Below are 26,792 nucleotides of genomic sequence, written 5' to 3'. Positions count from 1 at the left end.
GAGCTGGGCCTTGGCCTGCCTGGACTCAAGAGGCTTTGCCCTTCCTGCTGAGTACACTGGGAGTGGATACCTTCGGAACAAGGCAGGCCTAGGCTCTACCCACCTCCAACATCAAGAGGTGGGTGGGACTGAGAGTGTGCGACCTAATCATTTTTTTTTCATGAGTTGGGTTTCTCTGTGTGTGTGTGTGTGTGTTATTTAATTGCACTCAATGTGTGTGTGTGTGCATGCATTTAGAGAATTATGGAGAAATTGATGTGATCATTTCCAAATTTTCTATTTTTCCTTCCTGTTTTGGATCAGGGTTAAATGATATTCAGAGGAGCTATACCAAGCCTCCCAACCATCCTAATACTTAAGGATTGGCACTGGACCCCTGATACCAAACCAGGATGTCAATGTGGCACACCCTCCAAGGTTTCTGTCCAGGTGATACTTATACTTCTGAGATGATGTCCATCTCAACAATTCAAGCAAGAGGGAACCTTTTCAATGTTCATTGGCTGACATGGTTGACCTTAGTGTCTCCTTTCTCCCAGATATTTGATGTCATCATATGGCTGGGGTAGTTATTCAATCTCTTCCCTCTCCTTTCTCTTGGATGGTCCAGATGTGCTTTCCAGGCCTCAGTGGGCTTCCATCTCCAGATGGAGCTGTGCCAATTGTCCAATACTCCTTTTCAACTGAGGATTACCAGTTCTTGCAAGTGCAACAAGACCTTGAGCCAGTCAATCCTGCCCCAGTGGAGCCCCACCCTCAGCGCTCACTGAGCTAGCACCTAGCACCACCATGCAGGCATGTAAAGTATCCAAGCCAGGTGACCTGAGGCCTGCCACACCCTCTACTCCCAGAACTCACAGACCCAGAACCCATTGCACTGGCCAGCCAAGGACACACACCAAGCAACATAAACCGCCACACATACAGCCACTGGGGCTCATCACACAGCTGTGCCAAAGGGTCCAGACAAGGCTATGAGGTCCCCACTGGATCTCCTGCACCCAGGGATCATGTGTCCACCACCATCATCCTCCTGAGCTCCTTGTCTCCACTCATTTTCCACCAGCATATATTGCAGCCTGGCTCATTCTAGTCTTACCCCAGTTCCACTTCATGTTGCTGTTTGCTGAAGCCTATCCAACTACAATGCATCTGGAGGTTGAGCTGGAGCTAGGCAGTGGCTGGGGATTATGTGGGTGTGTGGTTGTATTCCTCTTTGTGCAGAGGCATGAAGTGCCAAGGATCATTTCCAGAGGTTTAGTACAAAACTTGTGGAGTCTTCCCTTTGCTCTGTTTAGCCTAATAATTCTTGTAAAAGAGCCAAAATTCTTTCTCAAGTCCCATATTTTCCACTGAACCAAATGTTACCAGGAAAGCTCAGTGATTCTTTCCCTTAACATAGTGTATTAAAAGATAATGAAAACCAGATGTAGACCAAATTTTTACAGTTAATTTACCAGTTGAACTTGGAAGAGGCAAGGGGGAAACAACTCCCTGGAGGGGCTCAAAGATCTGGTGATTTTTCAATGCAGAGAAAATGATATCATAGTTTCTTTTAAATTGCTTTTCCCACAGGAAGCCTGATGAAATACCATTTGAAAAGAGGCATGCCTCTAATGTCCTGGAGAACAACCTTGAGAGTGATGAAATTTTCAGTCAGTTTGACAAGATCCAGATTTGTCAGCAGTCCTTTGAACACAATGGAAATGACAAAACTTTCAGCGGAAAGAAGATAATACTTATGTGTGAGCAAATTTATTCCAAAGATCCATGTAATCAGCAAGCTGTCAGTGTGGGAGAAGCAATTCATGTTGGCTACTATAAATCTTGCCTTACCACCAAACAGAGAACTGACACAGGAGAATATTTGTATGTGTCCAACGAATGTAAAGAAAACATATACCAGAAGTCAGAACTCATTAGAGATCAGATCATTCGAAGTGCAGAGAATCAGTATGAATGCAATGAGCACACAAAAGGCTTTCACTGGCAATCATCTCTAATTGGTCAACAGAGACTCAACACAAGGAAAGAATCTTATCAATGTAAGGAGTGTGGAAAAGAGTTTCATTGTAAGTCAAGCCTAATCATACATGAGAGGGTCCACACAGAGGAGAAATTTGATGAATGCAGGGAGTGTGGAAAAGGTTTTTCTCGTAAGTCAAACATGAACACATGTCACAGAATGCACACTGGGGAAAAACGTCATCAATGTAGTGAGTGTGGAAAAGGTTATCTTCATAAGTCAAGCATGACCATACATCAGAGAATCCACACTGGGGAAAATCCTTATGAATGTAGTGAGTGTGGAAAAGCTTTTATTCGTAAGACACAGCTCATTACTCATCAGAGAATTCACACTGGGGAAAAACCTTATGAATGTAGTGAGTGTGGAAAAACTTTTATTCATGAGTCACTCCTCATTAGCCACCAGACAATCCACACTGGGGAAAAACCTTATGAATGTAGTGAGTGTGGAAAAACTTTTATTCGTAAGTCAAACCTCATTACTCATCAGAGAATACACACAAGGGAAAAACCTTATGAATGTAGCGAGTGTAGAAAAGCTTTTATTTGTAATTCACAGCTCATTACTCATCAGAGAATCCACACTGGGGAAAAACCTTATGAATGTAGTGAGTGTGGAAAATCTTTTCTTCATAAGTCAAGCATGATCATACATCAGAGAATCCACACTGGGGAAAAACCTTTTGAATGCAGGGAGTGTGGAAAAGCTTTTGTTCATAAGTCAAGCATTAGATCACATCAAAGAATACACACAGGTGAAAAACCTTTTGAATGTAGTGAATGTGGAAAAGCTTTTAATCAGAAGTCAAACCTCACTACTCATCAGAGAACTCACACTGGAGAGAAACAGTATAAATGTAGTGAGTGTGGAAAAGCTTTTCTTCATAAGTCAAGCATGATCATACATCAGAAAATCCACACTGGGGAAAAACCTCATGAATGTAGTGAGTGTGGAAAAGCTTTTATTCGTAAGCCACACCTCATTAGACATCAGAGAAACCACACTGGGGAAAAACCTTATGAATGTAGTGAGTGTGGAAAAGCTTTTATTTGTAAGTCAGACCTCATTACTCATCAGAGAACTCACACTGGAGAGAAACAGTATAAATGTAGTGAGTGTGGAAAAGCTTTTCTTCATAAGTCAAGCATGATCATACATCAGAAAATCCACACTGGGGAAAAACCTCATGAATGTAGTGAGTGTGGAAAAGCTTTTATTCGTAAGCCACACCTCATTAGACATCAGAGAAACCACACTGGGGAAAAACCTTATGAATGTAGTGAGTGTGGAAAAGCTTTTATTTGTAAGTCAGACCTCATTACTCATCAGAGAATTCACACAGGGGAAAAACCTTTTGAATGTATGTAGTGTGGAAAAGTCTTTCCTTGTAGCCACACCTCATTAGACATCAGATAATCTACACTGGAGAAAAAACATGATTGTAGTGCGTGTGGAAAAGGCTTTTCTAATGTGGCACAACTCATCAGGCATCAGAGAGTCCACACAGGAGAGAAACATTATGAATATTGTGTGTATCTTCAAGCCTTTACTTACCAGACAGGTTTCATTCGACGTCAGAGTATCCATACAGGATAAGAACCACATGAATATAATGAGTGGAAAATCCTGTCGCAAGCTGTCAAGTTTGGCTAAACATCTGAATTCACGTGAGAAAGCAGAAATGTGTAACATGTGTGTTAAAATTCATGCACAAACCTTTTCAGCACAGTGAAAAGCATACATGCTTCAATAAGTAGCATATTCACAGAAATGAGCAAACACACAGCAATGACTGATAAATCATGTTTCTGAAGTCAATTGTTAGCAGAGTCACAGACCTCAGAACTACAACAGCATGTCAACCAAAAGACTAGGCACCATAAACCTGTTATGGCGTGTGGAAGGTTCCAAGGTGAATGAAAAATTGCCATTAGCAATAGTGCAAATGCAAAACATTGTAAAAAGGCAATGGATGTAGAAACATACTTTGAAAGTCTCAGCAAGTGTTAAATAATAAGCATGAGGAGTATCATTTTATTTCAGAAGAGAGGTTATTTGTTGCTAAAATAATTAAGATGCAATTTGTATGTGATCTCCCTTTGTTGTGAGGTAGTAAATGTGAATGCTGTTTTCAGATTAAATGCTGATAATAAATGCTCAGTATGTAACACCTGTTTCAAATTCTATCTTTGTCATTTACACATTTATCTTTTCCATAATCGCAAAATTTCTCATCCTATTTCAGAATTATACTGGAACTGTAGATATTAAATTATGCACGTTGAATTTGTAATGATAAGCACCCAGATTTGAAGGATGGATCTTTTCCAGAGGCAAGATTTTCCTGTTATATCTGACTAAATGTAGATCCTATTTGGCCACTGTCTCTCCTTGAATAATAAGTATGGGAAATCACTCCTGCATCTCTGCCTGCTTATCTCATATGGGACACCATAGGCACATGGCACATTGTGTCTCTGAGGCAAAGTCCTGGCTGTGGTCTCAGCTAATAGAGACTCCATCTTGGCCTGTTCACTCAGCATACATCCAGAGTAGTAGGCTGTATCCCAATTTCTCTGTCCCCGAGGCAAAGCTGTGCTAGAATTTCCCTGATAAGCAACTCAAAGTAGTTAAGTGCAACCTTCATCCTGTTTACCAGTCACACATAATGATCATGCCCAAATGTATAGATTCCAGCCCAGGTGCTAGCTTATCTTGGTCTGCCAGCAAATGGGCTAAAGCACTAAGCTTCCAACCCTGCTTACAGAATGTAACTGGTGACTTGATTAGAGTGTCTAGCGAGATAAGCATGCCTACTGACCAGTTACAATAACAGTGTAGGGTGGGAGTACTGTTGAGACCACCCTTCTGCCTTCCCCCTCCACTGTATATATGCTTGTATGATCTTCCCAATTAATGAACATCCCTCACCAGTTTTTCTCTGGTGGTTCTGCAACCAACCTACACCATTGTCATGGCACTCAGGAATCTTAGGGACTGCTGGTCAAAAACAGCCAAGACTCTAGGAGGCATATCTCAGAGACAAAAGAATTGTCTGACATCAGACTCTTGGAGTTCCTCTTTCAGGTGGAGTTTATGTGTCAGCTGCCACAACTTCTGCTCCGATTTCCACTGATTTCATGTATCACGGCTTCTCACAGTAAGTTTCTTGCCATTGTATGAGCTAAGATGTTGGCCTGTGCCTGAAGTCTTTCAATTATAAGAGTGAGCACCAGGACCAGCATTGTTAACATAGTAGATAAGCTGTCTGAGATCCTAACCAATCCACCATGGTTTTGCTCTTGTCTTCTGGTTTTACAGCAGCTCAGCTACTGCAATTGAGCCATTGAAGCATATCAACCAGTGAATTGAAGATATTTCCCTGCTTCTGTAGTTCTCACACTGATTCTGCTTTTTAAAACCAAAAAAACAAACAAAAAATACTTAGGAGTGGGTCCCCTGACTAGTTTTGAGGGAAATGTGAAGCCCATTGACTTGCATCTCATGTGTGACAAGCTTGGAGCACTTCTGCTACTTAATATTTAGAGTCAAGGCCCTATTAAGACCAACAATGATGAGCACTGAGGGTAAGAGACACATTTTTTCTTTTTTTTTCTTTCTTTATTACATTGTATAATGTGACATACTTTCATAGGTACTGGGATTCTCCCCACCCCTCCCCAAACCCTCCCACCATGGTGGATTCTCCACCTTGTTGCATTACCACAGTTCAAGTTCAGTTGAGATTCCCTCATTGCAAGCATATACCAAACATAGAGTCCAGCATCTTATTGTCTAGTCAAGTTCAACGGCTTCTTAGATAGACCCTCTCTGGTTTGAAGACACAGCCAGCAGAGTATCATCCTGATCAATTAAAAGCTCCAACATACCATCAGCAAAATTTACATCATTATGGATTTAATTGACATAGTAATGAGTAACCAATATGTTAAAATAAATGCGAGTTCTTAACCACATAATGTGACCACCTCATTGCTTTCCCCTGGTGACAGGAAATATCTTCCAATTCTGAGATTCTTTCTTCTGCTTGCTTCATTCTATATTGGAGACTCTCTACTGTGCTTTTAATTTGCTCTACTGTGTTCTTAATTTCTAATATATTAGCCTTGATTTGCTTTAGTGCTTCCTTAAATTGTTTGAACTATTGTATGTACTTCTCATTGTTGATCAGAAGCTTTAAAATGAGTTTTCTGAATTCTGTGTCCCCCATTTTCTCAATGTCTTCCTCATCTAACTCTGAGGTTGGTATAGGGTTTTGATCCTTTGCAGGGGAGTTTTTACTAATATTCATTGTGTCGTTGCCTCTTCTTTCACTCTTGGTCATTGTACTTCTGATTAGCAGAGTCTTCTCCCTGGGGTAGGTTTCTAAGCTGCATCACCCACAGGTCTGCACTTTGATTTTATTTATTTCAGTTGATGCACAACTCTTTGCTTGCAGCCAATTGTGACACTCCAACAATTCCAGGTCTGGGTTCTTATGTTAGATTTCCACAAAGAACTCCCGTAGCCCCAACTTCTGGCTCACCACTCTCCACCTTCTGTGATATTGTGCTGAGGTTGAACCGTTGTGTCTGCAACCTTTCTCCCACTTTCAGTTGGAGGAGGTCGCAGGATTAGAGAGACACCAGGTGTCCCATATTGCAAGGTGGTTGTTGTCGGTGCTGATCTTGCTGGAACCTGTTGGCTGTTAGGTCTGGGTGCCATACAGACCTATTTGGACCCATACGATGCCACAGTGAGTATATTTTCCTGAGGGACCAGTGCAATCCGTGGAACATAGTTCTGGTGAGATCAGCACATGCGCAGTTCACTGTTGTCCCTTCAGTCTTAAAGTGTTTGCCATGGTGTACATAATGGCACCTGATGTACCAGTACTAGAGTTCTTATTTTGCTGGCCAACAGGTCTAAGGGCTACCCAGACCTGTATTGGGTGGAACCTGTAGAATGCCACATAGATGCAGTTCACTGAGTCAGAAATAAATTCACTCTGAGCTCAGTTTATGCTAAACCCAGAAAGAAAAAAATATAAACCAAAATCAAAGATGGCAAATGGGAAGACCTCCCCACTAAAATCCATACAAGAAAAGTCAACTAATCAAAAACTCTAATAGTCGCAAATACACACTTGCACACTTACACTCATGGCAGCCCAAAACCAGTTCCTCTCAATATTATCTCTAAACACAAATGGCTTAAACTCACCAATCAAAAGGCATAGATTAACGGAATGGATCATCAAATAGCACGCAACTACATGTTGCTTACAAGAGACACATCTAACCAGAAAATCCTGTAAGAAATTTAAAGTGAAAGGATGGAAAAAGACATTTCATGCCAATGGACGAGAAAAAAAGGCTGGCGTAGCTGTTCTAATCTCAGATGACCTAGACGTCAAGCTGACAGACATCAAAAAGGACAGAGAAGGACATTATATATTGGTGAAGGGACTGATCCATCAAGAAGTAACTACAATCGTGAACATATATGCACCTAATTCCAATGCGCCTAGCTTCGTGAAGCAACTACTTACAGACTTAGCAGGGGGAATCAAAGTCCCAGACCTCTGGACATACTATAGGGCAGTGGTTATCAAAACAGCCTGGTACTGGCAAAAAAATAGAGAAGAAGATCAATGGAGCAGAATAGAAACACCAGATGGGAACCCACACAAATACAGCCAAATAATCTTTGACAAAAAGACAAACGACAACCTCGGCAAATGGGAAGGTCTGTTCAATAAATGCTGTTGGCACAACTGGTTGATAGCCTGTAGAAACGAAAAGATAGACCCACATCTCTCACCATATACTAAGATCAAATCCAAATGGATAAAAGATTTAAGCCTACATCCAGAAACCTTCAAACTTTTGGAAGAAAATGTTGGAAACACACTGGAACACTTAGGGGTAGGCCCTCACTTCCTAAAAAAGACTCCAAAAGCAGTAGAAATCAAGACCAAAATAAACAATTGGGACCTCATCAAACTAAGAAGCTTCTGTACAGCTAGAGAAGCAATCAACAAAGTAAAAAGGCAACCCACAGAATGGGAGAAGATCTTCGCACACGACTAGGTGATAGAGGGCTAATCTCCAGAATATACAAAGAGCTACAAAACAACCAAAATGTCAAAACAAACAAGCCACTCAAGAAATGGGCACGGGAAATGGGCAAACACTTCACAAAGGAACAAACCCAAATGGCAAACAAACATGAAAAAATGCTCAAGTTCCCTGGCAATAAGGGAAATCCAAATTAAAACATCAATGAGGTACCACCTAACGCCAGTAAGACTGGCCCACATGAATAAAAGCACCAACAACACTTGCTGGCGAGGTTGCGGGGAAAAGGGAACCCTACTCCACTGCTGGTGGGGTTGCAGGCTGGTACAGCCTCTATGGAAATCAGTATGGAGAACATTCAAACAACTCAAATACAACATATCGTATGACCCGGCAATAGCACTCCTAGGAATATATCCAGAACACTTGTTTTATGAGAAACCAACATGCACTCCTATGTTCATAGCAGCACAATCAGTAATTGCCAAAACATGGAAGCAACCAAAATGCCCATCAACAGAGGATTGGATAAGAAAGCTATGGTTCATCTACTCCATGGAATACTACTCAGCTATTAAAAAAACAAAATGCAGTTCTTTGTGGCCAAATGGGCCAAACTGGAAACCATCCTGCTAAGGGAAATGAGCCAATCCCAAAAGGTTAAATACCACATGTTTGCCTTAATTTAAGATGACACGATGTTATGTACAACAAGTTATGTTATGAATGTTATATGTTGTGTATAAACTAAAATGGAAATGTCAATGAGATGGTCACAGAAGGTGGATAAGAACTCGCATTTACTTTTACCATATTGGTTACTCATTACTATGTCAATACCATGGTGATGTAAATTTTTGCTGATGGTATGTTGGAGCTTTTAATCGATCGGGATGATACTCTGCTGGCTCTGTCGTCAGACCAGAGAGGGTATACCTAAGAAGCCGTTGAACTTGACTACACAATAAGATGCTGGACTCTATGTTTGGTATATGCTTGCAATGAGGGAATCTCAACTGAACTTGAACTGTGGTTATGCAACAAGGTGGAGGAATCCACCATGGTGGGAGGTTTTGGGGAGGGGTGGGGAGAATCCAAGTATCTATGAAACTGTGTCACATAATACAATGTAATTAATGAATTTAAAATAAAATTTTAAAAAAAAAGAGTTATGGGAGACCAGAAGATGCAGAGAAACTGGTTTTACAAATATATTTAATAAAATAATAAAGAAAAATTTCCCAATTCTGGAGAAAGAAGTGGAAGCAAGATCCAGGAGGGCCACAGAACTCCCAAAATGCTTGGCCAAAAGAGATCTTCACCAAGACACATGATAATCAAGCTCTCTTCAACTGAATATAAGGAATAGATCCTTAAATGTGCACGTGAAAAACATTAGTTGAGATATAAAGGAATGTAAATTAAACTCATAGGAGATCGCTCATGGGAAACTCTACAGACAAGAGAATGGAGTGACATATTCCAGATTCTAAAAGAAAAAAATTGTCGGCCTAGGATAACATATTCTTTTGTCTTTGGAAATGAAATAAAATTCTTCCACAGTAAAGAAAAGCTAAAAGAATTTGCCTCTTGCAAACCTGCCCTACAAATGATACTTCAAGATGTTCTCTTCACAGAGAAGAGGAATAGCACCTACCAAAACCAAAGGCAAATGGGAAGAACATCCTGGGGTAATGACAACAGAAGACTAAACCAATGAACAACCCATTCCTAAAATGACAGGACCAAAGTACCACCCATACATATTAACCCTGAATGTAAATAGCTTAAGCTCAGTCAAATGTCATAGATTAGTACACTGGATTATTAAAAAAAAAAAAAAAAAAAACCTCATCTATTTGCTGTCTAGAAGAGACACATTTCACTAACAAAAATCAGCAGAAACTATATTGCATGCGTTTTGATATTTTCTGTTAGTTTCATTCCTTCAAACCACTTTCTTCTGATTAAATTCTTCAATGACTCATAGATCATAGAGTAGCATCATTTTCTTCAAGAAAGTTCTTGATTTTCATTTCTTCAGCTACATGTTAGTCATTTAGTAGCATGTTATTGAACTTCTTGTTGTTGTTAATTTCTTTTTTGTTCCTGATGCTGATTTGGTTTTGTGGTTTTTCATTTAAGGGGATGTACAGTAGTTGTGTAATGGAGACTCATATCTAGTAACATGTCATTTAACTTCATGGCATTGTAAATTACTACTTTTCTTCCAGTTGTTGATTTTGTATTATGACTTTTCATTTGAGGGGATGTACAGTAATTGTGAAATGGAGAGTAACATATCCAGAAGAGAGGATACAATGTAGTATGCATCTCTACTTCCAGACAAAGAACTGCTTACTATATTTTGACAATAGGATGCTGGATTCTCTGCCATTATCCATGCCCACAATGATGGATATATGACTGTCTATGAAGAACTATACTTTAGTAATCATATAGAGAAACTAGGTGGGGGTGTGAATTGGGGCTGTGATAAGAGAATTTCCAGGAGCCTATGGAACTGTATCATAAATAAAGAGATAAATAAATAAATAAATAAATAAATAAATAAATAAATAAATCCTGGTTTTAAAAATAAAGTCATTTTAAGGAATCTATTAACCACTCTTGGTGATAACAGGGCCCACTAGAAATTAACAAATGACAAGTTTATGTGACCATACAGTGTGAATGGAAACCCCGAGATGAAGAAATGATCCATTACCCTGAAGTCTGTCTGTTAATCTGAAGACCTATATCCCCGCTTCACCAGAAATATAAGTTATCCTAAGAGACACATAGCAACCAACATGCATACACTTCAAAAGCCTGCAAGCATTCACATTTCCCTGCCTTCTCTGCCTACATTCCACTAGTGTTAGGCCTCACCTCTCCTGGAACTCTTGAAAGTGCACAAGTGAGCAATACAAAGCACGTTACAATTAATATCTTTACTGTCATGCTCAAGAGTGAGCAGTGTGAGGAATACAGACACACAAGGGCTACGCTCAAGGGCTACCTATTCTCAGAGTCTGTCTGTAGGAAGCCAAAAAACAAGCAGGTTCTGGGGAATCCAAGAGTCAGAGTGCCAGAGCAATGAGAGTGTTGTGCCAGATTTTTGAGATCCCCAGAAAATCATCGAGTCTGAAGTCAGCAATAAGGCATAAAGGTGGTTTATTCAGTTTAACCTAGGATTCCCAGCCAGTTTCCCCAGGCAAGGTTGCTATAGGAACAGCAGGGCAGAAAAAAAGCAAAACAAGGGCCAAGGTTAAAGAGCCTAGGGTTCTTATATATTTCAGGACAATTCCACATAATTATACAGTCATGATTAGTCAGTTTTAGCTGTGAACTTTTAAAAAATAAAAGTTGGCAGGCTTGTATTCGTAAGTTGCAAGCAGGCAGCATTCAAAAATATGAACTGATTGGCTATAAGGCAATGACTCTTATCAAACACCAGGGGCCTCCTTCCTGAGGTCTACCTATGTGAACTTCCAGGTGTCCTGCCGGCTGGCTGTCACGTCTACTGTCAGGGCAGGAGTTCACACAGCTCCTAGCCAAGCAATTAAGGCAGAATCACAAAAGCAGAAAACATCTAGACTCCGCAGAAACATGTGACCAAGAGAGCAAGCGTCTCCCTATCATGGGTCTTTTTAGAGGCTTGCGAGGGGAGTGGTTACAAAAAAATGCAATACCACCCCCTCGCAGTTCCAGTGATGATAGATGAGTGCCACAGGTAGGCAGAAGGGAAAGCCTAGATGGAGTGGGGGTGTGGCTTTCAAGCTGGTGAACCTGAACTGGTTGCGTAGCCCATAACATTGGGAGAAGGAAGCTGCAAGTCTTAGCCTTTTTTCTGGGTGAGGTGGTATACATTATTGCCCATTGTGAATAAGTTTCTTTCTCTTTGCCCTTGGGGGGACCCATGTAAACACCTCCCCAAGATGGTGCATAAAAACCACTATTTCTACAATTTTCTTTGTTCTTTCCTCCTTTGGAGTGCCATGCTTCTGCTAAGGCAAGAATCACTTTGGTTCCTATTCTTAAATAAATCCTGCTTTGAACTGGCAGGGGGATTAAGGGGCTGGTCCCCTCACTGGACAGCTACTCCCAATGGAGAGCGTGGGCTGGGATGGGACAGACCAGACTAAGCAAGGATGAAACACCTGTGCGCTGCATGTGGCCTAGATCAGGGAAAAGCCAGGCTGGGCTGATTATTCCTGTGGGTGCAAGCATAAATTAGAGTGAGTGAGGGATGTTTGGGCTTGGCTGTAGCATCAGCTGGTAGAAGCTGGCACTGGGGACTAATTCTGTCAAGTCAAATCACAGAACCACCTAAAGAGTGCATAAACCGGGACTGAGAGAGACCTGGGAGGGAAAAAGTGGGTTCCCCATTCTTGGGTCACTACTCCCGTGGGAGGCCATGGAAACTAGGACGGGGGCTGAGGTGGCTAGACAGAGAGGCACTCAACGACATCCGTGAGGGCCAGATGGTTGAGTTGGTTAGATGGAACTAAGCTTTAATACCCATTGACAAGTACAAGAGCCCAATGGGATGGGGGACAGACTGGTCTTATGCTACACATACTGGCAAACCAGGGTAGGGGGTGGGCCTGGTGGGGGTTATTGTGGGTCGCCCTGTCTAGGCTGCAGCTCCCACTGGTTGATGTAAGGGCAGAACCAGACTGGACTGCAACACCCATTGGTTCCAGTACAACTCGGGACTGAAAACAGAACCAACCCCGCAATTGCAACCACCAGCTGATCAGGGTGATGGACTGTGCCGGGCCCTGTGCTTGCTAGAACATACAAGAATCTGGTCTGGGAATACTTCAAAGTTTCTTTGGAGATCTCCCCAATCACACTACTGGACTCAGAACTCTAACCAAGAAAAGACAGAAGACAGAACAGGTCAATCATTCATCTCAGTTATATGTTGGCAGCGAAATATGGGGCAAACGGAGAATTTATGATGGACCATATCAATCAGTGGACGACCTCATCGAGCGAAACTGGCAGCGATTCATAACTGGAGAACTATTAAAACCACTTGAGCAAATATCTCAGAACATGCCCCACATCCGGGACTTGGGGTGGGCGGGAAACCGGGTGGGGCTTCTCCCTCAGTATCCCCCTTTACCTCAGATACATGATGGAAACAATATGGACGTAATAGTCTTACCCACCACCCTATATCTCCTGAATCTTTTTTTAACCATAATTAACTATGTAAAGATTGTCAACAACAATACAATACAATAAATTTTAAAAAATCATAATGATGAAAAAAAATCCTGCTTTGCATACTAGAGTTGTCCACATGAAAATTCTCCCCTGTGGAACAACAAATTATGTTGCTGCAGTGTTTTGCTTGAATTCCCTGCAAATCTAACCTGCCTTGCTCTCGAGCAGTGGAAATTCTGAAAGGGTGGGCAGGTTAGAGGTGAGTGTTGGGGCTACACAGATGCCCTGGCCCTAGAACAGCTTGCAGGCAGGCTATAGATGTAGGAAATCTGACAGGAAGGACTAGTGAGGTGACAGGGAGTTGTGTGGTGGGGAACTCCAGGCATGCAAACTCTGGGCCCAGGGTCACCAGTAGAAGGGATCCAGCCCTGGATTGGCTGGCGAGCACAATACCTGATGAAGGTGCAAGATCACTGCCTGAGCTTGAATGACTTTCAAGTGGTGGAAGGTGGACAGTGTGCTGGCTCTCATAGGCAATATCTGAGCTGATGACGGCTCACTGAGCCTATCCCTGGCTGGGTAAGTGCAGCAATGGATTGGGCATGTTAGAGGAATATCTTCCCCTCAAGCTTAATTCAGTCTGGCCCTGAAGTGGATGACTATTGCTCTGTAGGATCAGGGACACTGCCCAGGACATCTTGGCTATGAGCAGATGTCAGATGGACAACAGGCACAGAGTGCACTGGCTTGTCGAGCTTGGTCCTGGAATAGCTATTGGTGGATGCCTTTGGCCCTTGGCTCATTCTAGTAACCTCTAGGTACTGAAGTGCATGATGTGTGTGTGCTGGGGATGCATGGGGTACTGGCTAAGCCCGCTTGGCCCAGGAGTAGACTGTGGGCTGTGTGGAGTAGCTGTTTGAGCATACTTGGACAGGGAATGCCTGGCAGGTTTGTTGCACCCATAGGGTTGCATACCTGCTGGTGAAGACGTAACCAACAGAATTGGATAAAAATTTAGCACACTACACAAGTGATGGGGGACTAATACTCAGGATTTACAAAGAGCTTCAAAAAACCAGAAACAGTAAATAAATAAATAAATAAATAAATAAATAAATAAATAAATAAATAAACTTTGAAACAATGGGCAATACAAATGAACAGACATTGTGCAAAAGAACAGATCTAAGTGGAAATCAGTATGGAATGTGCTTAGGGAATTGCAAATAAATCTGCCACATAGGACAAAGCGTGCATATTTGAGATGACAGAAACACTGGACAGGGTAAAGAACAGAGAGCAGATTGCAGAAAAACATAGGGGTCAGGCAGTCAATACGGATGTACCTGAAGACCCCCTGAACACAGGGAAGAGGCAACAGTGGTGGAGTGGTGTTACAGGGTACAGAAAACCTACCAGCCACAGGTGAGCTGTAATGTAGACTTCCACAATACCCTGGGATCCAGTGGTAGCAACAGAACCAGCCTTTGCGGCAGTCAGGAGGGAGCTTGGTCTGCTCCTGGAGCTCCAGAGGTGAAGGTAGGTTGGAACTGGCATATCCTACCTAATAATTTGGCCCAGCAAGAAGCAACAAGGGAGCTGTGTAAACCTCAGGGCAGATTGGTGGCAGATTGGAGCTGACAGCACAGGGATCAAACGCTGGAGTGGGCAAGTTTCCAACTAGTCACACTCAGCTCATCCCACATTGAGGACAGCACCAGCTTATCATCCTTCATAATCTGTGTGGTCCCCGAATCAGAAGGCCAACAGCACCAGTTCCCTGGCAGTGCCCTGCTGGGCACCATCTTGTGTGTTTAGATATCAATGCCCACTGGGCACCATCTTGTGTTTAATAAGATCAGTGCTGCAGACAAGCCAGTTATCTGGGACAGTTGGTGCCTTCCTAAGCCAACTGATTGAACTTAAAAATTGAATTGTATATCTCTTAGTAATAGATCATAGAAAACAGAACTAAGGAGCAAAAATCCACCAAACAGGATTACAAAGTGAAAAGTTAAAAGACGAAATAGAGGCACAATAAATGTTACTGAAGACTCCCCAGTAAAGCAGCAAAAGCCTCTACCACACTCAGAATTAACTTAGGAAGACATTGAACATATGGGGAACACAGAACTCAGGAAACTTAGTTTACAGCTTCTGACCAACACTGAAAAGTACATAACACAAGAGTTCAAAGAATTTAAAGAATTTGTCACAGAAGAAATGAATTAAATGAAAGCTGACATTTCAGAAGTTAAAAATACAGTAGAGCATGAGTTGGAAGATATAAAAATACAATTAACAGGCCCAACGTAAGAATTATGGGAACTCCAGAAGATGCAGAAAGAGAAGTTGGGATTTAAGGATTATTCATTGAAATAATAAATGAAAACTTCCTGAATCTAGAGAAAGAATTGGGAAACAGCATGCAGGAGGGGCACAGTACTCCCAACAGAATTGATCACCATGATACATGATAATCAAGCTCTCCTCAGTTGAACATAAGGAAAAAAATTCTTTGATGTGCACATGAGAAAAATCAAGTGACCTACAGAGGAACTCCAGTCAAACTCACAGATGACCTCTCAGAGGAAACACCATAGTCGAGAAGATAATGGAGTGACATATTTCAGATTCTAAAAGGGAAAAAGTGTCAGCCCAGAATAACGTATCCTACAAAGGTCTCCTTTGTCTTTGAAAATGAAATAAAATCCTTCCACGATAAAGAAAAATCCCAAATATTCAAATCCTCCAAACCTGCCCTTCAGCTGATATTCAAATATGTTTTAGTGAAAGAGAAAAAGAACCAAAACCAAAGCCAGGAGTGGAGAACATCCCACTAAAAGGCTAACAGAAGACTAAAGGACACCACATTACTAAAATGGCAGGAGGAGTTTGCCACTTATCCATATGAATATTGAATGTAAATGGTTTAAAAACATCAATTACACGTCATAAATTGCAATACTGGATCAAAAAATAAAACCCATCCATCTGCTGCTTACAGGAGACACATCTCACTAACAAAGATCAGAGGAAGCTGAAAGTGAAAGGATGAAAAAAGATATTCCAAACAGATGATAATGATAATTTTGCAGGAGTAGCCATTCTTGTAACTGATGATGCAGACATCAATGTGAAAAACATTAAAAGAGACGAAGAAGGATACCACATAATGTTCAAAGGATCCATTCACCAAGAAGAGGTCACCATAATAAATGTATATGCATCAAATGCCAAGACATCTGGCTGTGTCACCATAATAAATATATATGCACCAAATGCCAAGACATCTGGCTGTGTGAAACAAACATTAATGGACATAAAGGGAGAAACAGATTCCAATATAATCATAGAGGGTGACCTTAATACCACATTAATATCAATGGGCAGATTAAAAACAGCCAAAACTCAGCAAAGAAAACACACAACTCACCCAAACTCTAGAACAAATGGACTTATTTGATATCTACTGAGCCTTTAATTCTATACAAAAGAATAAGCTTTTTGTCAGTGCTTGGAACCTTCTCCAGGATTGACCATATTATAGGCCACAAAACAAGCATTACCAATATTTTAAAAATCAGTAACATACCATGCATATTTTCAGACCACCATAGTGTGCGGCAAGAGACCAAGAAGCTAAAAAGCTGAGGAAAACTTGCAAACACATGGAGATTGAATTATGTTACTAAATAAGCAATGGGTTAGAGAGCAAATCAAAGGGGAAATTTAAAAAAAAAAAGCCTGAAACAAGTGAAGGCGTCAACAGAAGATATCAAAACTTATGGGACACAATCAAAGCAATGGAAAGAGCAATGTTCATCCCAATGCTTGTGTTAAGAAACTAGAAAAGCATCAAGTAAATCACTTAATCTTACAGTTGTAGGAAATAGAAAAGCAACAACAAAGCAATCTCAAGATTACTAGGAAAAAGGAAATAATCAAAATGAGGGAGGAAATAAACCGAGTATAGATCAAGAGAACTGTACATAACAGCAATGAATAAAAGAGCTGGTTCTTTGAGAAACTTCAACAAAACAGACTCCCCACTATCCCAACTAATAAAAAAAAAAGGGAGAGAGAAAAATATGCATCAATAGCATCAGAGAAGAAAAAGGAAATATAATAACAGATACGTGAAATCTACAGAGAAGTATTAGGAATTATTATAAGCAACTGTATGCAAACAAATCAGAAGACGCAGAAGAGATGAATAGATTTTTGAACACGTACAGTCCACAAAAATTGAATCAAGAATCAATCAACAATCTAAATAGACCTACAATGTGCACTGAGATTGAATCAGTAATTAAAGCCCTCCTAGCCAAGACATGACCTGGACCAGAGGGCTTCACTGCTGAATTTTACCAAACATTTAAAGAGGATATTACCCCAATCTTCCACCAACCTTTCAAAACAATGGAAAGAGAGTCAGTTCTTGTAAACTTTTTCTGAAGCCAATACCACCTTAATAGTGAAGCCAGATAGAGACACAACAGAAAAAATGAACTACAGACCGAAATCCTTGATGGACACAGACAAAAATTCTCAACAACATACTAGTCAACAGGATCCAACAGTTTATCAGGCAGATCATTCTCACAGACCAAGTGGGATACATTCCAGGTGTGCAGCAAAGGTTGACCACTCAAAAATCAATGTGATACATTGCATTAATGCAATGAAAAATAAAAATCATATGATCATCTCATCATGTTGAAAAGCCTAAGCAAGAGAGACATAGAAGGGACATTCTACAACACAATCAAAGCAATTTATGAAAAACCCTAATACAAACAGCATTCTCAATGGGGAAAGATTGGAAGCCTTCCCACTAAAATCTGGAACTAGATATGAATATCCACTGTCACCACTGCATTTCAATATAGTATTGGAAGTCCTTGCCAGAATTATTAGGCAAGAAGTAGCAATTAGGGCCTGGCGGCGTGGCCTAGTGGCTAAAGTCCTTGCCTTGAACACCCGGGATACCATATGGGCACCAGTTCTAATCCCGGCAGCTCCACTTCCCATCCAGCTCCCTGCTTGTGGCCTGGGGAAGCAGTCGAGGATGGCCCAATGATTTGGGACCCTACACCAGTGTGGGAGACCCGGAAGAGGTTCCAGGTTCCCGGCTTCGGATCAGCGTGCACCGGCTGTTGCGGCTCACTTGGGGAGTGAAAAATTGGACGGAAGATCTTCCTCTCTGTCTCTCCTCCTATCTGTATTTCTGACTTTGTAATAAAAATAAATAAATCTTTAAAAAAAAAGAAAAAGCAATTAAAGGAATCCAAATTGCTAATGAGGAACTGAAATTACCTCAATTTTCAGATGACATGATTCTCTACACAGGAGAAGCAAAAGAGTCAGTGAACACCCTACTGAAACTAATAGGAGAGTATGGCATGGTAACAGGACACAAAATTAGTGAAAACAAATCAAGGGCACTAGTACAGAAAATTCTTAATTCCTAAGAAATTTTAAGTACAGGGCCTGGCACGATAGCATAGTGGTTAAAGTAGTCACCTTGAATTTGCCAGGATCCCATATGGATGCCAATTACAGTGCTGGCAGCCCTGCTTCCTTTCAGCTCCCAGACTGTGCGATTGAAATGAAATTGAGGACAGCCCAAAGCTTTGGGACCCTGCTCATGCATCTGAGACCCCGGGGAAGCTCCTGCCTCCTGGTTTCAGGTGGGCTCAGCTCCATTGCATCCACTTGGGAAGTGAACAATTGGACAGAACATTTTCCTCTCTGTCACTCCTCCTCTCTATATGCTCACCTTTCCAAGAAAAAAATTTAAAAATCTTTAAAAAAAGAAATTGTAACTATAGTCTCCTTAAAAATAATGGAGAGGAATCTTAAATACCTAGGAATTAAGTTATAAAATACATAAAAGAACTCTCTGATGAAAACCTTAAACCATTAAAAAAGGAAATAGAAGAACTTTGGAACATGGAGAAACTTACCATGTTCCTTCATTGGCACAGTAAACATAATCAAAATGATCATATTACAAAAACTTATCAACATATTCAACTCAATCCCAATCAAAATCCCAACAACATTTTTCTCAGAAACAGAAAAGATGATACAAAAGTTAATCTAGAATCACATGAGACGATGAATAGTCTAAGCTATCCTGAAGAATAAAAATTAACCTAGAGGAATCACAGTTCCATACCTCAAGACATACTACAGAGCAGGGTTCATTGAAATAGCCTGGTACTGGTACAGAAACAGAGAAGATCAGTGGAACAGAACTGAAACCCCAGAAAGCACATGTAGGGCCAACTAATATTTGACAAGACAACTGAAAACAGTCCAGGTAAAAATCCTGGTCTATTCAACAAATGCTGATGGGACAAGTGCATAGCAGGTTGCAGGATAAGAAAACAAATTCCATACCTGTCACATTATACACAAATAAATGGACCAAAGAACTAAATCTATACCAAGTAACCATTAAACTATTAAAGGAAAGCGTAGGAAGCACCCACGAAGAAATAGGAACAGAGGAAGATTTCTTAGAAAAGAAACCATAAGCACAAGTGAGTCATTTCCTAACATCATCTAGCAGATGTGAGAACCAGCATGGGGAGAAATATCAGTGCGGTATCAGGCCACAACAATAGGCAATTCACATCAGGGCTGAGACAGGGGGCATGTTGTTCCTGGATAGGTTGCAATACACAGCAACATGACGTGAAATTGGGGGAAGACTAGACTGAGCCAGGCTGCACACATGCTGGTGAAATGAGTTGAGGCAAGCCATGGCAGTCAGGGGGATGTTGGTGCTGGACACATGATCTCTGGGTGCAGGAGATCCAGTGGGGCCCTGGTAGCCTTGTCTGGGCCCTTGGGCACAGTTGTGTGATGAGCCCATTTTTTGAGCCCCAGTGGCTGTATGTGTGGTGGCAGTTTATGTTGCTTGGCTTGGGTCCTTGGCTGTCCAGTGCAATGGGTTCTGGGTCTGCGAGTCCTGGGAGTAGGGGGTGTGGCAGGCCTCAGGTTACCTGGCTTGGATACTTTACATGCCAGCCTGGTTGTGCTAGCTCAGTGAGCGCTGAGGGTGGGGCTCCACTGGGGCAGGATCGACTGGCTCATGGTCTTGGTGCACTTGCAAGTATGGGTACTCCTCAGTTGAAAAGGAGTATTGGACAACTGGTGTTGCTCCACCTGGAGATTTAAGCCCACTGAGGCCTTTAAAGCACATCTGGACCACCCAAGAGAAAGAAGGAAAGAACAGATTTAATAACTGCCCCAGCCATATAATGACAGCAAATATCTGGGAGAAAGGAGACTCTAACGTAAACCATGTCAGCCAATGAACATTGAAAGGGTTCCCTCTTGCTTGAATTGGTGAGATGGACATCATTTCAGAACTATTGGAACCACCTGGACAGAAACCTTGCAGTGTGTGCGAGATTGACTCTCTGGTTTGGTATCAGGGGTCCAGTACCCATCCTGAAGTACTAGGATGGTTGGGAGACCTGGTATAGCTTCTCTGAATATCATTTAACCCTCACCTAAAACAGGAAGGAAAAATAGAAAATTTGGAAATGATCACACCAATTTCTGCTTAATGATCTAATACACACGTGCACACACAATGAGTGAAACTAAATCACACACACACACACACACACACACTACACAGAAACCCAATTCATGAAAAAAAATGATTAGGTCACACTCCCTAGTCTCACCCACCTCTTGATATTGGAGGTGGGTGGAGCCTAGGCCTGCCTTGTTCCCAAGGTATCCACTCCCAGTGTACTCACAAGGAAGGGCAAAGTCTCTTGAGTCCAGGCAGTCAAAGGCCCAGGTCATTAAATGGCCATAGTGGCTGAACCTAGGGTCACAAGCATGGACTCCAATCTGGCTCAGGTCCTCCCAGGAACAGAAAGTGTACATGAGCATAGAGAAAATGCATAGATTTCTACTAAATGTCAGTTGATCACATTCAGGATGTGGATACAGAAACTGGATCTTAAAGTCATTTTTTTAAATTTATCTTTTTAGAGACAGAAATTTTATTTGCAAAGTTATCATGTTAGCAGAGGAAGAGGAAGCAAGGGGAAAGCCCTTCTCAAAAGAAAACTAGGTGGGGTGTGCTTCTTGAAATTAGAGACACCCAGTTAATAACTTGAATGTTGTCACAACCCTTGTTTACTGAAGCAGGATGTATAACTGTTTTCTCCCACTCCGCTGTTTTCTCCCAATTCCTGTGAATCCCATCCTTCCACCCTATTCCACACTCCTACATTTGTATACTACATTAAAGAAAAGAATCACTGAGCTTTCCTGGTAACATTTGGTTCGGTGCACAATATGGGACTGGAAAAAGACTTCCTGCTCTTATACAAGAGCTATGTGGCTGAATTGAGCAAATAAAAGATTCCACAAGGTTTATACTAAACTTGTGGAAATGACCCTTGGCACCTCATTACTCTGCACAAACACGAACACACGCACTAAACCACGCAGCAACGTAATCCCCAGCCACTTCCTAGCTCCAGCAATACCGCCAGACTGATAGTGCTTTTAGGACATAGGGGGTAGAGATAGGAAGTATAACAGTTTAGGAATTTAGAGGCTCTAACCACCAACTACCTATTTTCACTTTTGCTATCACGTCAGTTTTCAGATTAGAAGCAAGCCTCTGGATCCTTATATTTTGAAAACTGTTGGATTGACAGTACCCAGAAGAGGCCAATCTTCTGCATGACTTGATGCTCTCTAAGTGGATCTTGAATCCCAACTACCTGACATGGGACCAAAGTTCTGGCCTCCTTTTTCATGCTTCACATTCGCTTATCATCATTGGAGGAGGAATGAGAATCCAGGCAGCAAAAAATATTCACTTTGGTTTGAGTTTTTATGCACCATCTCTGGGAGGTGTTTACATGAGTCTCCCCAAGGGCAAAGAGAGAAACTTATTCACAATGGGCAATAATGTATACCACCTCACCCAGAAAAAAGGCTAAGACTTGCAGCTTCCTTCTCCCAATGTTATGGGCTACGCAACCAGTTCAGGGTCACCAGCTTGAAAGCCACACCCCCACTCCATCTAGACTTTCCCTTCTGCCTACCTGTGGCACTCACCTATCATCACCTGGAACTGAGAGGGGGTGGTATTGCGTTTTTTGGTAGCCATTCCCCTCGCAAGCCCCAATAAAGGCCCATGATAGGGAGAGGCTTGCTCTCTTGGTCACATGTTTCTGCGGAGTCTAGATGTTTTCTGCTTTTGTGATTCTGCCTTAATTGCTTGGCTGGGGGCTGTGTGAACTCCTGCCCTGACAATCTACATGGCCCCAACCCGGCAGGACACCTGGCAGTTCACGTAGGTAGACCACTCCTCAGGAAGGAGGTCCCTGGTGTTTGATAAGAATCATTGCCTTATAGCCAATCAGTTCATACTTTTTGAATGCTGCTTGCTTGCAACTTACCAATACAAGCCTGCCAACTTTTATTTTTTAAAAGTTCACAGCTAAAACTGACCAATCATGACTGTACAATTATATGGAATTGTCCTGGCATGGGTTGGGGGCAGACCAGGCTGAATCAGTTCACGTCATCCACTGGCAAATCCAAGCACCAGAACAGAGTATGGGTCGAGCCAGAATTGGGCACAGCAAAAATCAGTACACATTATGTTATGCCAAGGTGAGATGACGTATACCAAATGTGAACAAGCACCCAAGCACCACACGTGAGAACCAGGAAGGGAGGCGGAGGAGCCAGTAGGGGGATATGTGGCTGGCGGGTCCCTTACTGGACAGTTACTCCTATGGAGAGCATGAGCTGGGATAGGGGCAGATCAGACAAGGCAGGGCTACAACACCTGTGGGCTGCATGTGGACTAGATCAGGGAAAAGCCAGGCTGGGCTGATTATTCCTATTGGTGCAAACTACAATCACAGTGGGTGAGGGCTGTTTGGGTTTAGCTGCAGTAGAAGTTGGCGGAAGCTGGCACTGGGTGCTAATTCTGTCAAGTCAAATCAGAGAACCACCTGAGACTGCATAATCCCTGAGTGGAAGTTGAAATAGTGGGATCCTATTTCTGGGTCACCACTCCCACAGGAAGGCACAAAATCCAGAACAGGGGTTGGGGTGGTTAGACAGAAAGGCACCCAACAACATCCATGAGGGCTGGATAGCGGAGCTGGTTAGATTGAACTAGGCTTTATTACCCACTGATATGTATGAGAGCCCAAAGGGATGGTTGACAGACTGGACTAGTCTGCTACATATTGGCAAAGCAGGGTAGGGGCGGGCCTGGTGGGGGTTACTGTGGGTCACTCTGACAAAGCTGCAGCTCCCACTGGTTTGTGTGACGGCCGAGTATGAATTGGGCTGGATTCAGGCTAGACTGCAATATTTATTGGTTCCAGTAGAAGACAGGGATGGAAACAGAACCAACCCAACAATTGCAACCACCAGCTGATTGATGTGATGGCCATGTACTTGCTAGTTCACACAAGAATCTGGTCTGGGAACACCTCAGACAATGTTTCCTTGCAGATCCCCCCAATTGAAAAGCTAGACTCAGAACCATGAAAAGACAGAGAACAGGACAAGTCAATCAACTACCTCAGCCATATGTTGGCAGTGAAGAACTGGGCAAACGAAGACTCTATGAAGGATTATGTCAATCAGTGGATTCTTCAACGACCTCAGCATGCTTGGAGTGGTGAGACAGGCAACAATTCATAACTGTTGAGCTACCAAAAACACTTGAGCAAGACCCTCGGAGCATGCCCCACCTAGGGACCTGGGATGGGTGGGAGACTGGGTGGGGCTCCTCCCTTAAAGTCCCCCTTCACCTCAGATATATGAAGGAAACAATATGGAAATAATAGTCTTACCCATTTTCCTGTAACCCTTGAACTTCTTTCCCCTAATTAACTATGTAACGGTTGTCAAAAATAAAATAAAAAAATGGAAAAAGGAAAAAAATGTGTGTTTATATGTACTGGAAATTTAGATATACAGAGGCAATGTGAGAAACATGGGAAGATCTTCCATGTGTTGATTCACTTTCCAAAAATTCATAACTTCCAGAGCTGAGCAACTTTAAAGCCAAGAACCAGGAGCTTTTTCTGGGTCTCCCATACAAGTGTATAGTCACAAGCCTGTGGGGTGTCCACAACAGTTTTCCCAAGCCACAGGCTGCTGAGGTCCCTGCGGTGGGTGTGGAAGACACGAAGGTGTGAAGAGAACTTTTCCATTGCAGGCAAGGCTGCAAGGAATTTCCTGCTGCATGGTGGGGCCCAGCCGGATGTCTCTACAACTATCTGAAAGCAGTTCCACCTCCCTTTGCATAGACACCAGACAACCCCACAGAGATTTCTGTAATCTATTTAGGCATTGTCTGCCATTGTGTAGTTGCTTTTTACGATCAATGTGAGCTTGGAAGATGATGTTGGTGATAACGTCTTAGCAAAAGGGCGTTTTAATATTCCTGCTCTCTCGGCTGCCCCTCTGATCACATGAAAATCAAGGGTGTTAAGTCCCTACATGTAGCACGAACCTATATTTAGAGTTGTCCTCCCACACTGACCAAATGCTAATCAAGGATGTTAAGTCCCTAGGTATAGTGGAAATCTCTTCTTTCCCTTTTTCACTAATCTTTAGGTCCCTCCTTTTGTGATGCACTTCCTTCCTTAACTGATTCAAGACTAAGTTGTGGAATCAGGATTGTAATAGGAATGTGTTCCTGATTGCATATACCATCTATTGAGAAATTCCTGACCACAGGATTAGGGTGGCTGATATCCTGCGTCAACGTTAAACAATTGGCAGAACTGTCCTTAGGAATGCCTGCTTGACCAGGTGTGAAAAGTGGGTGCCAGAGTTTGTGAAGATTTCTGTATAAAATAAAGAGGACAGCTTTCTCACACAGTCCATTCTGAACCTGAAACTGTACTGGTCCATTTATTTTCTATGCCTACTCTAAGCACCCTTCTCAAATTCTGAACTTCACTTGAGCTGGACTCTGGCAAGGGCCAGAGAGCTGGATGTTAAGTGGGGCTGCCAGGGCACAAAGCAGTGTTCATAATCCCGGTGCATGCAAAGTGAAGGACAGCCACTAGGCTACCATGCCATGCCCTCGGGTTTGATCTCTAGAAATGACTTATGTGGGCCTTTCAATAACCCCCTCTACACTTCATACATGAGTTGAGAATAACCCAGTTTTTTCAACTTTGTCACTCATGTGGCTTCCTACCTCTGAGAGCTGAACAGCCATAAAATGGCCGGTGCAGATTTGAAGCTGTGTAGTAGCAGCTATTTCCTTGCTAGTTGAGAGACAACCATTACCAATACAAATATAAATACCTGCTTTTCCTAATGTGTTTCTCTAGCTGTACAGAAGCTTCTTAGTTTGATGAGGTCCCAATTGGTTATTTTGGTCTTGATTTCTACTGCTTTTGGAGTCTTTTTTAGGAAGTGAGGGCCTACCCCTAAGTGTTGCAGAGTGTTTCCAACATTTTCTTCCAAAAGTTTGAAGGTTTCTGGATGTAGGTTTAGATCTGTTATCCATTTGGATTTGATCTTAGTATATGGTGAGAGATGTGGGTCTATCTTTTTGTTTCTGCAGGCTATCAACCAGTTGTCCCAACAGCACTTATTGAACAGACCTTCCCATTTGCCTGGGTTGTCGTTTGTCTTTTTGTCAAAGATTATTTGGCTGTATTTGTGTGGGTTCCCATCTGGTGTTTCTATTCTGCTCCATTGATCTTCTTCTCTATTTTTTTGCCAGTACCAGGCTGTTTTGATAACCACTGCCCTATAGTATGTCCAGAGGTCCGGAACTGTGATTCCCCCTGCTAACTTCCTGTTCTTGAGAATGGTTCTAGCTATTCGTGGTTTTTTGTGTTTCCAGATGAACCTTTGAATCATTGTTTCCAGATCTGTGAAGAATGTTTTGGGCAATTTGATTGGGATTGCATTGAATGCATATATTGCTTTTGGCAGTATAGACATTTTAATGATATTGATTTTACCTATCCAGGAGCATGGGATGTTACTCCATCTTTCTAGATCTTGTTCAATTTCTTTTTTAAGTAGTTTGTAGTTTTCCTCAAATAGGTCTCCTACATTTTTGGTTAGGTTAATTCCCAGATACTGCATGCTTTCCTTTGTTACTTTGAATGGTATCTTGCTGGTTAGATCTTTTTCCATCTTGGGGCTGTTCGCATACACTATGGCTGTTGATTTTTGTTCATTAATTTTGTACCCTGCCACTCTACCGAACTCTCGTATAAGTTCTAGTAGTCTCTGTGTTGAGCCTTTTGGCTCTTCCATATAAAGAATCATGTCATCTGCATATAGTGAAAGCTTGACTTCTTCATTTCCCATTTGGATTCCTTTGATTTCTTTTTCTTGTCTTATGGCCTCAGCGAGTACCTCTAGAAATATGTTGAATAGCAGCGGAGAAAGCAGACATCCCTGTCTTGTTCCAGATCTCAGTGGGAAGGGTTCCAGTTTTTCTCCAT

At 42.0% G+C, this 26,792-nt stretch overlaps 1 protein-coding gene across 1 annotated transcript in view; it reads left to right on the top strand.

The window, feature by feature from the left end:
- Positions 1-3,625, top strand: part of LOC131483359 (zinc finger protein 585B-like) — a 759,159-nt gene extending 755,534 nt beyond the window's left edge. The window contains exons 8-9 of the mRNA XM_058681293.1: positions 2,251-3,393; positions 3,475-3,625. Of these exons, the coding sequence (XP_058537276.1) occupies positions 2,251-3,393; positions 3,475-3,625 (1,294 nt within the window). The remainder of the gene's footprint in view (positions 1-2,250; positions 3,394-3,474) is intronic.
- Positions 3,626-26,792: the final 23,167 nt, after the last annotated feature.

The sequence above is a fragment of the Ochotona princeps genome, chromosome 25, assembly GCF_030435755.1.
Source record: "Ochotona princeps isolate mOchPri1 chromosome 25, mOchPri1.hap1, whole genome shotgun sequence".
Lineage (NCBI taxonomy): Eukaryota > Metazoa > Chordata > Mammalia > Lagomorpha > Ochotonidae > Ochotona > Ochotona princeps.
This window is presented reverse-complemented; position numbering and strand designations above follow the sequence as displayed.